Here is a 14,196-nt window from a genome sequence, read left to right on the forward strand (position 1 = left end):
TGTTTTTGTGTTCTGCAAGATGCCAGGAAAGGGGAGTGTGTGGGTAGCTTCTACAGGGGCTGTAAAGACAGTAGGCCTGCCAAATTCAGAGTGAGGTTGATCTAAAATACAGAAAACAAACAAAAGCACACATAAGGATGATTTGTGTTCATAAAAAAAATGAAACAAACGTAAACAGCATCCATCCCATCATTATTTAGCTGGTGTCAATTTATAGGAACTGCAGATCATGTCTTGTCTCCTCTGACATGTTAACTGACAATGTACCTGTACTTATTCGTCAGTTGTACTTGTCCATGTTTCAGGTGCATTTGTCAAGGCGGTGCATATTCTTTGATACAATATCTTTATGAGCGTTACTGCGACTGTGATAGTGATAACAGTGTTTATATGGGTGCGTGTGTAGTATATATGTATCTTTGTTCATGGTCTTATAATATTCCACATGTCCTTCAAGGTATACTTCAACAAAACATAAAAGTTAACCTGTGAGTAGGTCCATGAATGTGTGTTTAACTGTTCTATGCATCTGCGTTTATGCACGCCCCTATAAATGGTTCCTCCCCTTGACAAAAGTCCACCGTCTGGCACAGTTTGACTGCCCTCTTTTCTGTCTGTCGTTTTTTCTTCTTGATTCTTTACAAATGTTCTCGCTCTGCTTTTCTTACCCTGAGGATTCGTATCCTCCTGTTTCACTAGTTTTGAATTCCCAGAGCTACGATAAGCTGTGTGCGATCTTGTTCTCGTGCTTTGATCGGAAAAGTCTCTGCTTTGCACAGAGCATGAGAAATTAGAGGGGGAGCGGCAGCCAGCAACAGTCCTGAACGTTTTTGTTCAGCGAGCAGAAGCGCGTACATAAAGGGGGAGGAGACCAGACCAATGGGGTGAGGGAAAGGGGCGAACGGGCAGAGAATAAACAACAGAGAAAGTTACTGGGCAGTGGCCATTCAACTATTCATGGTGAGCAGCTCTTGACCACTGATTTCATGCCCTCAACACTACCCTTGACCACTTTCCCTCATTTGCTGCTTTTCCTACAAGAGTGACAGACAATTACTGTGAGACTTGAGATAATGATTCATTCCTTTTTCACTTGTAGACGATAGGACCTTATCTCCCGGAAAAGAAAGTCAGAAGTTCTGAGAACTTGCTACGCCCTCAAATCAGTGTGTGAAAGAGGTGTCATCGTGAGACACGATACACGGAGGCCCACTGCTGCCATTCACACAGTTGGCGGTTGGGCACTGTTATGTAATAGTCGGCACATTCCTTGCATTATTATGGGAAACCTGGAACTCTAAAGTGTATTCACTATGCCTCCGCTGCTGACACGTGATGTTAAGTGGTTGCACTCACAGGTTGGTACATACAGAAGCCTCCATGGTGGTGTTCTCAGCTGACCTGTTTGCAGACAAGGTCAGGCACTGATAAACATTTCATCATTGGGTCTTAGTTTTAGTTTTAGTTTGTCCGTTTAGTTTGTCACTTGCCTGGTAAATAGTGACCTTCACCAAACCCCCTCTGACATTTGTTCACCTTCTAAAGTTGGCAAAACAACATTGGAATTAATATTGAGAGTCTGTTAGGTGGTGAATGAGCCTCATAAAAATGATTAATGGCTCAGTCTAATGTGGTCTAGCTACACACAACAGCACCGGTAAAGGGACACTTGCACGCAATGGTTGGCCCACTTGGCAAGACGGAGAGCACACGCCATGCTTCTCAAGGAGGTATGTGAGCAACTATGAGAGCGCGGTAGTAATCACAACCTTTCAGAGACCGCCTGAGAGAGAAGAGGAGTGCCAGTGACGGAGAAGGAGAGAGAGAAGGATGATTAAAGTTCACTGTGCGAGTGTGAGGTGATGGGGAAAAGAAATAGGTCAAAGTAGGGACAAATCAGTCCGTTTGAACTGATCGGCAAACCCACCCCGACTGCAACGGATATCAGGTCTGTGTGTCCAACTATCTCTTTTAGATACATCGCCGACCCCTGACAAAAAGTCTGGTTGATTTAAAATGAGTCCCCTTAGAAATGTCATTGACACAGACTCTCTTATCTGGCAGCGATAAGTGAACAAACAGGAGTGGAGAAACAATCCATGTGTACCTGTGTACGTGTGTCATGTGTGTGATTGTGTCTGCGCGTCACCCTAACGTCTGTCATCTCTGCACGTAAAAAGAGGAGGAAAGGAAATTGATGTTCTGTTTTGCAGCTTCAGGATGTGCATTTTCTTTCTGGCTGAACTGTCGATTTTCACTGAATTGTCAGTACTACTAATACTACGGTGTAATGGTATTAATACTATTATGTTCCCTTTAAATGAGGGTAGGATCGAGTGTTTATTTGCATGTTAGGATCAGTGTTACTGTTAGTGGTAATGAAAGATTTGCTTCATGCAACGTTCTCACAGTTTTCTCTGTGGTTCCTGATGACATGTTAGTTATCTATTGTTAACTCAACTAAGCAGGATGACAAAGAACCATTTTAAGAGCCTGTAATCAAATCCTGTCCTTTTCAGCGCTTCACTGCACCAGTTGTTTTCTTTCACACTGTGAACCACCATATTTATTTGAACTGTTCACTTTTCCTCCCTTCTTACCTTTGTGTTTCACTGCATGTCTATTATTGAGGAGTTTACACAATCTAGGATAAATGTTGAAGACTAAGTTAATTTTATTCTGATTTAGGTTATCAACAAATCTAGTTTTATGACCCCAAGTTCATCCATTATTCATCTATTAATGTCCAAGTTATCCTTCTTGTGTCAAACTGCATGCTTCTCTGTTGACAAAATGGGATAGAAGGTAGAATGGGTGCTACGCTCAGTCGGCATGGCATCCTCAGCTATAATCGCTGAATGAGCGTAGGGTTGCGGTGGGGCATGCTTATGAGCACCAACAGGCACTAAAAGCACACACAGCCAGCCCAGCTATGTCAATAATACAAGGAGAAGGTTGGAATACAACCCGCACAGAGGGACTTCATTCTCTGCTCAGGCAGACATTACTCTGCTTGCTATATCTTTACATATATAATAGTTATTTGCTGCCATATCAATGCTCTCATTCCCATATTGCACCTTTTAACGACGTCTCATTCAAGCACACCTGCAATATCTGACTCCTCGCCACTTGAGCTCAGCGTGTGTCACCTCTTTAGTTGATATTGTGAATTTGTTTAGCAAAGCAGCTTTCATATTTACACAAACAACTAGTAATCAACATCAGCACTCATTTAGAGTCCTGCTTCCTGGGGTCCCGGCCACCTGGGGAACGTAAGTCCAATATTCCCTTTCCTTTGTGCTCTGTTTTGGTTTCCTTCAATACACATTCCAGAAACATAATTCCAACAGTGAGTAGGCTACGTTTGGGGGATAAATAATGTCTTGAATATTGATAGAATTGTCGAAAGTAAAACATGATTTGTGGAGTATTACACTCAAAATTGTAAATATCTTGATCAAAAACGTCCTCTCGTAAAGAATGTAGATATCCTTAATTATCATACTAGATGTTGACTAACAGACATGCTATTATCTACATTTAAAATGTAATTAATGTGTATCAAATACTTTGCTTGCCCTCAAAGGGTTTGTGTTGGCCTCCAGCTCTTTAAACACTGCCGCTCGTTGCGCGCTGCCGTGATTGGCTGAGAGCCGAGGAGGCGTGTCCGATTGCGTCAGGCCAAACAGAGGGGACGAAAGCTTATGTGTGTGTGTGAGAGAGAGAGAGAGAGATTATGAGGCAGGCGCAGTAGAAGACTTCCAGCAGACGGAGACAGACGGTGCCAGCTGCTAGCTACGTTAGCCACAAGACAGTTAGCAACTAGCTGCAGAGTCGTAGCGCCTTAACAGCCGATGAGGGACTGAGCGAGAAGTGTGTGCGTGACAGCGTGCGTGGCGACACCTGCAGCCTCCGCTGCGCGGTCCCGAAGTCACTCTTTGTGTTCGTGTGTGTGCGTGTGTATATACATATAAACTCCCCTATCTCCCTCTTCCTCTCCGGAGCAGCGGCGTGTGTTTATCTGTGTGTGCATGTGTGTGTGTGGGGTTAGCATACACACATAAACACTCGATAGTCGACATTTGGTGTCCAGTTACTTGCCAGCGGATTCACATCATTAGCTGACACCGACAGAGCACCAGCAGCATGTGAGTACTGACGTGTAACGTGTGTGTGTGTGTGTCTGTGTGTGTGTGTGTGTGTGTGTGTGTGTGTGGCTGTCATTGAGTGCATGTGTCTTGAAGGAAAAACTGTTCCCCTTCTTTTCTTCCGGGAGTGTCTTGAGCGCTACACGCGTCGCCTCGGTTTGAGTCCCTCTCTTCAACGTGGTCCACCTGGTGGTCCGAGTCCGGTCACCAGCACGTTTGCGACAGAAAGAAGGTCGAAACTTTCACGTCGACCTGAAAACAAATACATGTCTGCAGTAAAAACTATTTTTTTTTAGACAGTGGCTCGTTCACGTTGCTAGCTCTCTCACTTATTCAGTTAGCTAAATTGTGCACAGGAAAACTTTTTAACATGTTACATTTACTTAGCAGATGCCCACGTGGGGTAGGGCTCTCAGGACGAGGCAGGATAGGAGCTTTTTTATTTATATATTTTTTAATGTAGGTTTATATCAGTGTGACTTTGCAGCATTGCTAAACAATACAGCAATGATGCTGAGACAATACAATACATTGAGGCTCCTTTTACCAGTTTAGGTATTTACATGAACATCCTGGTATTCAAGAGAATAAAAGTAGTGGCAGTTTAATTTTTTATAGAGGGATAAATGTCTGTTTTACATGTTGGATCATGCATTTTGCACATGGGGTTTTGTTTCCTTGTGAGTGCCCACACAGGTTTTTCCTCTGTTGCAGAGATTTGGTCCCTCACCTTTGAACCCGTGCATGTGTATATACTGTTGTTATGACTGTACAGTTTGTTCATTCTCAAATCAACCTTTGCTCCACTTTTAAAGCAGAGTGGTACATGTAGCACCGCTTTAGTGACGGTTATTTAGAGTATTACACTAAATCTTACAGCAGGGATGTGCTCAGCAGGTAGAAACAGGCTGCATTCTGCTTTTCTTTTTGGTACCCCTTTTTAAAGTGACTGTCGTGATGATGGACATGTGCCATTTACTCATTCACCTTGATGTTATTACTGTAGTGCCGAGGTAATGCTCTGAAAATGTTCAAGGTAACGGACACAGGGGTCATAGATTTATGACAACAATGCTCCTTTTGCATGCACTTACATTCCGCATCATAAATCTCCAGATGCCATTTTTGTCTTCTCCATCGGACAGTTTGAGCTGGAAATGAATCCGACAAAAAAGTATAGATGCTGCAAATTTATTTCCTCCCCTGTTTTAGTTGTCGGACAGATATTTCGACACCCTCAGTGTTTTTTCTGTTCACTCAGTGCCGTCAGCTGATTGGTTATCTGACCTTGAAATGAAGAGTAAAAATAATAAGTCATGCTTCCTGGGCCTTCTCCTTTTCATACCGTCAATGCCCCGTGTGATGAGCCAGCGGTATCAGAGTTGGGGGTTGTAACAGATGGGGAGGCAGGTGTTGAACATGGTATACACAGGGGTGCAAGTGTTGAGGAGGAATAGCTGTGCCTGGCACTTTCAATCTAAACTTAACTTCTAAAGGGCACAACATAAAGACTATTGTTGGATACACCTCCCTCTGCTTGGAGGCACGGATCAAATGACTTCTCCATTCAGATGCTTCTTCTCTCCAGGTTTTATGAGGTCAAAGGGGGTAGTAGTAGTATGTCACTTGAGAAGCTCTCATGCTCTTTGCAGCCCCGCACACAAGAACTATATACGTGTGCAAGAAATGTCAAAGCAGCTCCACATGACCCTTCTCTGTAACCTCCAGTTGATGGGGTCATCGGACCCTATGAGACGGCATAGATCCTATCTGCCTGATGGATCATCGAGGTCTGGGTCGTGGAATTCCTGCTACCGACTACGCCACTGTCCTGTTGAGACTCCGCCCACTGTTGAGACTCCGCCCACTCCTCCTCTCTACCGCCATCTGCCTGATGGATCGTGGAGGTCTCCATCGTGGAATATGCCTACTATGAACTATTCATACACTCTGTCATATTCATTGAATGTATTTTAACTCTAAATCTGTCCTTCTGTACACATTACATCTATTGCACCTGTCCATCCTGGAGAGGGATCCTCCTCTGTTGCTCTCCTGAAGGTTTCTTCCCTTTTTTTACCCCCTGAAGGGTTGTTTGGGAGTTTTTCCTGGTCCGATGTGAGGTTTTGGGGCAGGGATGTCTATGTGTACAGATTGTAAAGCACGCCGAGACAAATTTGTAATTTGTGAAATTGGGCTATACAAATAAACTGAATTGAATAGAAAGCAGCAACTTTTTCACAAGCAATTTCTCATGCAGGCAGGGGAATCCAAAGCGAGCGTTTTTATTAGAAATGTGACATTTTGAAGCCTTTTGTACAGAAGATGTAGGGTTTGACAAAGTCTCCCGTAGGCTGGTTGAAGGGTTTTTATAGGATATTGCCCTCAAACCTCTACAGGTGTTCAAGAACGTTCCCCTTTACAAAATGTAAACATTTTTCTTGAGCACATACTCTTTATATGCCCCCCCCCCAAAAAAAAGACAAAATTAAAAAGGTTTCTATTATAATACGCAAACAACCCAGTAATGCTGTGAAACGGGGTCGAGGACGACAGCATGCACTTTAAATCTCGTGTTTATCCGCCATGTTTTATCCTAAAGGAGCAGCAGGAGACTGGGGCATCTTGTTGACACAGCTGGTAATGCGGCTGCATGACAATAAGAGTCAAGAGCACGATGGAGCAGTTTCATGTGGCTCCAATAGTCCTGTCGATGGACTTTGTTGCAATCATTTTTGTTAGACATTTCTTGACGTTGCTATGTTCAAATGACTAACGGCGAATGTTTATTTCTATTGCATTGACGGTGTCTTTGCTGTTGGCATTTTGCGACCTAAACCGAATGTGTGCAAAGAATGACGTCAGCGTTCCAGTTCCTGACAGTCTGGCTTGTAATACTTCACTCTGTGTATTACTGCACAGTCTTGGAGAGGTTGTGACCTGGCCACCCCTCACCTCTTGCTTTCAGGTGTCTTATCAAATCAATCTGCATTGCACACTTCTGTACGTCTTACCTAAAAAAATGCCCTGTCATACAAGAAAATTCACGGAATTGTGTGATGTTCTTTCTCGCTTTTAAAGCGATTTGTTCAAAATCTCCTCACAGCTCTGGGGTTTAAAGCCGGACTCGAGGCGAGGAATGCCGCTTATCCCAGGATTTACGTTTAAAGTGGCGGCGGAATCTCTCGAAAAGCGTAGTACACGGTGCAGGGGGAGGTCACAGGAAAGGGGCTATTCCGATAAAATATCAATGCACATTCATCTTAACTACTCGGCACTCCCGTGTCTCCGAGAGTGTTCCTGGCCCAGCGCCGTAATGCTCACCCGTAGTCCGGTCCCTCAGTCAAGTCACACACCGTTACCGTGCTTTCTATCTTTCTATGACGTCTTCTCTCTGAACCATCACGTTTGCCTTTTTAAAGGAGGAGAAAAGTCAGATCATCTGTTATTGCACAACCGCTGGCAGATAGGCCTTTTTATTGATTTGCGCCCATGATCGGTCCATCAAGGCAATGTTATTGCCAGAGTTGCGCGCTTTGTGCGTGTCACGGTGTCGGACCAAAACGCCAAAACGGAGCCGAACTTTGCTCTCTCGGTTAATGTATGAACCAGAAAACACCTCTGTTCGGTCAAGGGTCCCGACGCGCAGGCGGCTCTCAGTGGCCCTTTGGCCTTTTAGGTTTAGACTGAGGGTTGCTTGATGCGTGCGGCAGAATATGTGCGTCATGATTTAGCTCTGCTGTCAGACTGATACAGACACCGAAGGCTGAGAATGGGTGTTCTGGGTATTCAGAAGCTTTCTGGGGAGGACACTTTGTGTGTGTGTGAGAACAAGAGAGATTTAGAGACAGGACAACAAAAAGAGAGAGGTGGGGTTAGAGACTACATTTGGCATAAAACATCTTCATTCAATTTTGTCTGCCTGCCGATAATTTAATCCTATGCTTGTTTTGTGCTGCATGCAGCTTTGAAGCAGATGTTAGTATTCAGGATTGCGACTAAAGTTGTCTTGAACTTTTGCCAGCGCTCTCGGCCTGCAATGAAGATGGTCCTACGGTGTGGTTGGTTGCCCTCCGACTCAAATGGCAAGTTGTTCAGAAACGGGCTGACTGTGCGCCTCCTACCAAAGTATAGATGTTTGTCCTCCCTAGTTGACGCTACACATTTGTTCACATTTGCAACAATGAGGGGTCTGCAACTGGTTTTGAGCTTCCAGGTTGAATCTTGTGCTTCTACATGTAGTTTCCCAGGAAGTGGAGGAACCACAGACAACTTTCTCTCTCTTTTGTTGTATCTTCTGTTAAAACTGCGAGGTAGATTATTGTTTGAAATGGGATGGCTTGTTTGTATCTGAGAAAAGTAGGCTAAACCCCTTTGAACCCTATTTATCCTTTTTAGACGCAAAGGTCACATTCCTGTGTTGCACATAATGGGGACCTTTTTCAAAAGGTCTGCCATGGAAACTCGACCACGGGGGCTCTGGCTTCAACATATCGGATAGATGTTACTTCACAAATATTTATGCTCGGGAATAGCTTGTTCACGATTCTGTTCCCTTTTTATCATGAGGTCTTGATGCTCATTTCATAAAACAATTGCTTTGCAATCAGATGGACTGCGATATTAATCTGATCATGACGACTGCTCCGTTCAATTGATGCATTTCAAGACGTCTTAAAAAGAGATGATGCCATAATGAATAGGAAGCTGAATGAATAATGCAGCTTCTGTGTGTAGTTTATTGTGACGCACGGGAACTGATCTCGATGTAATCTATCTGAGAGGCTCCTTTGTTTTTTGTGTGTGGGTGAGTGGAAAAACAGGTATTTGGATGACTTGGATTTGCTCTTACTGTTGTAGCTTTTTCTACAAAAGAATTACAGTGAACACAATAAAGCAATATGTAAATTTATGATCAGAGTGACTGAAAATATATCGACTAACCATTGGCTTGATCATTTGTGTTTGGATAGCATATCAGGATTATAATACATTGACTGATCGGCTTGTATCTGCTAAACACCACATAATCCATCTACTGTTGTTGAGCTGGCTATCGCAGGTGATAAGGTAGATATGGATTGCAGTAATTACTATTAGCACTATCTTTTACCGATGACTATGTTTATTCATAATACTGTACAGTCCTGCTTGGTCAAACAGAGCCACGTGGATCGCAAGTTGAATGAACTCGAGTGATGTTGACTTTGTCGTAGTAAAAATGCGTGATGCTGCCGTGGACTCTGAGGCGATCACCTCAGAGCATGGGAGTGGAATCTGTTATCGTTTGTCCATAGTGGTTCCCACTTCTGTTTGAGTCGACAACAAATGGAGTTGCGCCACTGATCACGTGGTCGTTTCTTGTGGCTTACAATTAGAAAACTAGAACGGGCACTCGGTAGAGCGCATACCTTCGCATATCACAAGATTGGGCATTGAATTATGAACATGTTGGCATTAGTTGCATGACAATTGGATAAAAATTGACCGCTATGGTAAAAAGAGGATTTTGACCTTTGACCCGATTGATCCCAAAAACTAATCAAATGGCCCCTGGATAATAAGCAATCATCCCACCAAATTTCATGCAATTCGGTTTAAAACTTTTTTTGTTATGCATGTTATTCGCATAACAAAAAAACAAATAATAAATACACGGCGATCAAAACATAACCTTCCGCATTTTCAATGCGAAGGTAATGACAGAGAAATAGAGATTCTTAGAATTTCTTATTCTTGGTTCTCTAGTTAGTGTGTAAAACCATTAGCGTAGCACCAGATGTAGTATCAGGAAAGGTAGAGCTAGATTACGTGAAGCTTCAAGTTGCCTGTTTGACAGCTTCACTGAACATTGGGCTTGTTTTCCAGTCCTTACCAGCTGTTTACAACATGACTATGGGAGAATCATCACTGCCCACTAGTTCAGGTCAGGAAATTTCCCTCCTGAGGCCAGTGTCTGGAAGATTTCCAGCCTTTAAGAGATCAAAGAGCATCTTAGATTACAGGCCATCATCGGGCTACATGCTGGTAATTGCTGAAATCCATCTTCTGTACATATAATGTTTTACTTTAATCAATGCATGCTGACGATGTGGATTTTTATGTTATGAGATGAGTTTCTGCAACATGTTACCTTTTTTAACAAACTGATTTTAAGTGTCGTTAGTTTCAATTTGACACCCAAACAAGCGTGTTGCTTAATTGTAGTAGAGGCGTTCCACACTAATCATGTGGCGGAACACTTGGTTGTTGTATTATGTAGTTAAAATGTCCTCTTTATTGTGGCTTTAAGGCTGTAAGAATGTTACAACTAAGCCAAATCAGGCGATCATAACTCTCTCCGTCTGGCCATCATATCCACCTGCTAATACAATATATACTGTATATATGTTAGTTTTTCATCGGATCACTCTATCGCTCAACCCCAGTTTGGAGCAGATCTACTTCTCTGGTAAGAAGTTCCACTTCAGCTTTATTGGATAGGTATGTTTAATGCAGGACACGGGTTGTATTCAACCTGTTTCTGCCTTGTCCTGTTTCTGCTCTGCTGTTGTCTCCCTGTCTTATTCAGGCCTCGAGGAAACTCTATCCGTTTCAAAGTGTGACACTTTTGTGTGGATGCAAGATACAGTTTCAGCCTGAGCTTCCACTTGCATGCAGTATTCAGACGGCCATTAACGATCTCAAAGAGTGTGATTGTTGGTTCATGGGTTCGTTGGTGAATTGAGCTGCTCTGTTAGCTTTAGAATGGCTTCATTGTAGCTCATTGTACGGCTAGTTATTGTACAGCACTGACACCATGGTTCATTATCGGTACATCTATCCAGGATACGTGTGGTTATTCCCTTTTTTTAAGTGAAACCCTGCAACCACGGGTAACACACAGGAAGTAAGAAGATGCCAGCACTTGCTGTGATCCCAGGTTCTTTAGATTAGGGCCCACTGTTGTGTTAAAGTTGAGGACATGGCATTTGTAGTGAGTTGCGGTCTCCATCGGCTGCATGGCTGTAGTGAAGCCACAGTGTGGCAGCAAAGGACTGCAGCTAAATGTCATCGGAGAAGAAGAAGCAGCAGCTTCCGCCTCTGCAGGCTGACTGTCAGACGGCTCCCAACAGGGTAGCTGATCTGAATGCTACTTATGTCTTTGTGTACATGTTTACCTTGTGTGGCCTTCACACGTGGTTATGGCTACATTTGACTGTATGGTTGGTGATGAGGGGGTTTACTGATGGGGAAAGCAGCCTTCCAAGCACAATGCCAGTGTTTGGGGGGATGTTTTTGTGTGTGTTTTGTTCCCTCCGTCACGATTTAGTTAAACGGGTATTTTGTTTGAGTGCAGTGCTCGTAATCAAGTGAGGGCACAGATTCCAGTACGTAACATTTATTCATCGACAGCGAGTCTGTTGACTTTTCATTGTTGTGATTTGAAGAGCTCCCCCACCCCCTCCACTGCAACAACACACACCAGAAACTTGCTGACTTTAATTAGACACAGCAGCAGCTGATTGGCTTTCTAACTCCCTCCCTCCTTTTATGGAAATAAAATAAACTGATTTCAGTTTAACTAAAATAGTTATATCAATGTTTTTTGAATGTATGAACAAATCTGTGTGCTATTACTTTTTAATATTAATTGTGATGCATTTGTTTTTATAAAAATGTCAATATTTAACCTAAAATATATGTAATAGCTTCTCACTCGTATGTGGGTGAGTCATATTAATATATTGAACATCTCCTATACTCTCGGCCATCATGGGCAAACTAACGTGTGCAAAAGTTCCTAATCCGCAGATTGTATTCAAATGTAGTCTTTTCACAAACCTTCAAAGCAACAGAAGTCCGGCCCACAGTTTTTAAATGATTTACTGAGTATCTTTTTTTACCGAGTTTCTAGAATTATCCAAGATTCCTTCGAAATATCTGTAGCCTAACACCATTGAAATATTTTGGAGACGGTGCAATGAAAGGAACATGCAACATCTTAATAGAGCTCTCCCCTTTAGTAGAGTTAATCTCTACACTGATCACTCCTCTTGTTTAATCACTTTCAAAGCATTACTATCTTTTAATTTTCCCTAGAGCATCTTTTTTTCACCTGAGAAACTCACCGTAGCAGATGGTTTTTACATGGAGATTATAAGGAAATAGGAGATTTAGACAAGGCACTTTAGTTTAATCTAGATTTAATGACTTCTAGTTTAAAGGTTGACATATTTGACTAATATGATATACTTGTATTCTGTAGCACTTGGTACAGAGACTGTTGGACGCCATGCCATAAAACGTCTCTCTGTGTGTTTGTGTGACCTCTGTCACCTCTTCTCTCCACGTGTTGCTGTTAGACGCACAGAGACTATACTATATATAATGTATGTTTCACATTCTTTCTTTTCCCCTGCTAGGATGATGAGGTACACTGTCGTCCGAGGCGGCCTCGGCCTGTTGACTGTGAGGAGGGTGTGTCTTTCCCCCCGCTCCACCCACTCTTCCTCGCAGAGCGAGTATCGACCAATCAAGAAAGTCATGGTGGCCAATAGAGGTGAGACCACGTGCCCAACAGGACTAATTCACCTCCGAATAAGACGAGCAATATAGATGGCACCATTAAACTCAACACAGTTTCATTTATAATGTTAGAAAGGAGTTACGACTTTTACAATCTTCTCCAGGCAAAAGAACAGACTTTTCATATTTAATGGCCAACATTTTACTTGGCTCATATTCAAGCACACATTGTATGTGGGTGGCTGGACAAGATAGCTTTGTTTGCTTTAATCCGAAAGCACTAATTTATTTTTTTGAATATATGGAAACAGAGTAAAGCACATAGTGTAAGGGTGTATGTATTAATAATTATTATTTTTTATCCATACATAAGGTCGCAGCTGCTTTCTATTTATTTAAATGTATAACTTTTTCTGAAAGTGAAAAAATAACAAATCAGTTTGACTTGTTATACAGTTTAAAAAAAGAAATATTTTTTCTCCTTTTCCCCACAAAGCAAATTTAACTTGGCAATTTAGTTTGTTCCTTTCTAAGCTGCTAGAAATGACCGTTAGTGGATTCTGGCATTGACGTCTGAATTGAAATATAATTATAGAGAAGCTACGAGTTTTCTAAGCACAAAGCAGTCAGTCGCCACGCTGGTTGCGTGACTGGCGGTCGTTGGTAATACTTGTAATCACCGGACCACTGCTTATTAATGCTAATGCTGTCTAGAGAGGCCGTCACTGTGCCATTAACGCCGACTCTTTCATGTGAGGTGCAGGATTAGAGTTACAAATCAATGCAATGTATTCTAATTGCCTTTTAGACCCACCCATTATGTTCATACCTATAGACGCATTCAAAGTGCAGGATTCGGTTCAACGCTTCATTATTTCAGATTGATTGGCGCGCGTGCATACATTCATGTTCGGCCTCCCTGAAAGGCTCTATATACAGTCACCGCTTTAATCCATCAGTGTGATTCAAATGGATTGTGGTCTCTGCCACAAGTACACACACAAACACACACACACACATTCTGAGATGTCAATCTCCTGCCTTCACATCGGCGTGACACGATATCAACACCGCATTAGATCACATTCATCACACTGGAGTGCACTGGACCGCGCTGGGCTTTCGTGCGTGTGCATGTATGCGTGAGATGAAAAGAGAGACTGGACCGTCGCATCACATCAGCCCAGATTCTACTCCACCAAACACGTCTCCTCGCTTGCCATTGCTTCTCTGCTCTTTTCCAGAATATTCTCCTTTCCTTTCTGCGCTCCTCGTCCCCTCTTACCCCCTCTCTCCTCATCTCCTTCCTCCCTTTGAACTCCCTGTCGTTTTCGCACTGGTCAGATGTGCTTTCCCCCTGAGCCCCTTGCTGTCTTTCTTTTTGAGTTAGCTCCTGTGTGCAGTCCTTACTTTGGACCCCCCCCCCCCCCACCTTTCTTGTCCCGTCTGCTCTTTTTTTGTCATGTCGCCAAACTTTTTTTCTGTTTGTACCTCGATTCTTTAAACACTCTTATGCCCTTTAGTCTCTTATCTTATC

The 14,196-nt window shown here is 42.9% G+C and overlaps 1 protein-coding gene across 1 annotated transcript in view; it reads left to right on the plus strand.

The window, feature by feature from the left end:
- Positions 1 to 3,781: 3,781 nt before the first annotated feature.
- The window catches only part of pcxb (pyruvate carboxylase b), a 243,198-nt gene continuing 232,783 nt past the window's right edge, over positions 3,782 to 14,196 (plus strand). Inside the window, exons 1-2 of the mRNA XM_056442436.1 lie at positions 3,782 to 4,151; positions 12,557 to 12,693. Of these exons, the coding sequence (XP_056298411.1) occupies positions 4,150 to 4,151; positions 12,557 to 12,693 (139 nt within the window). The 5' untranslated portion in view covers positions 3,782 to 4,149. The remainder of the gene's footprint in view (positions 4,152 to 12,556; positions 12,694 to 14,196) is intronic.

Source organism: Pseudoliparis swirei, chromosome 21 (assembly GCF_029220125.1).
Source record: "Pseudoliparis swirei isolate HS2019 ecotype Mariana Trench chromosome 21, NWPU_hadal_v1, whole genome shotgun sequence".
NCBI classification, from domain to species: Eukaryota; Metazoa; Chordata; class Actinopteri; order Perciformes; family Liparidae; genus Pseudoliparis; species Pseudoliparis swirei.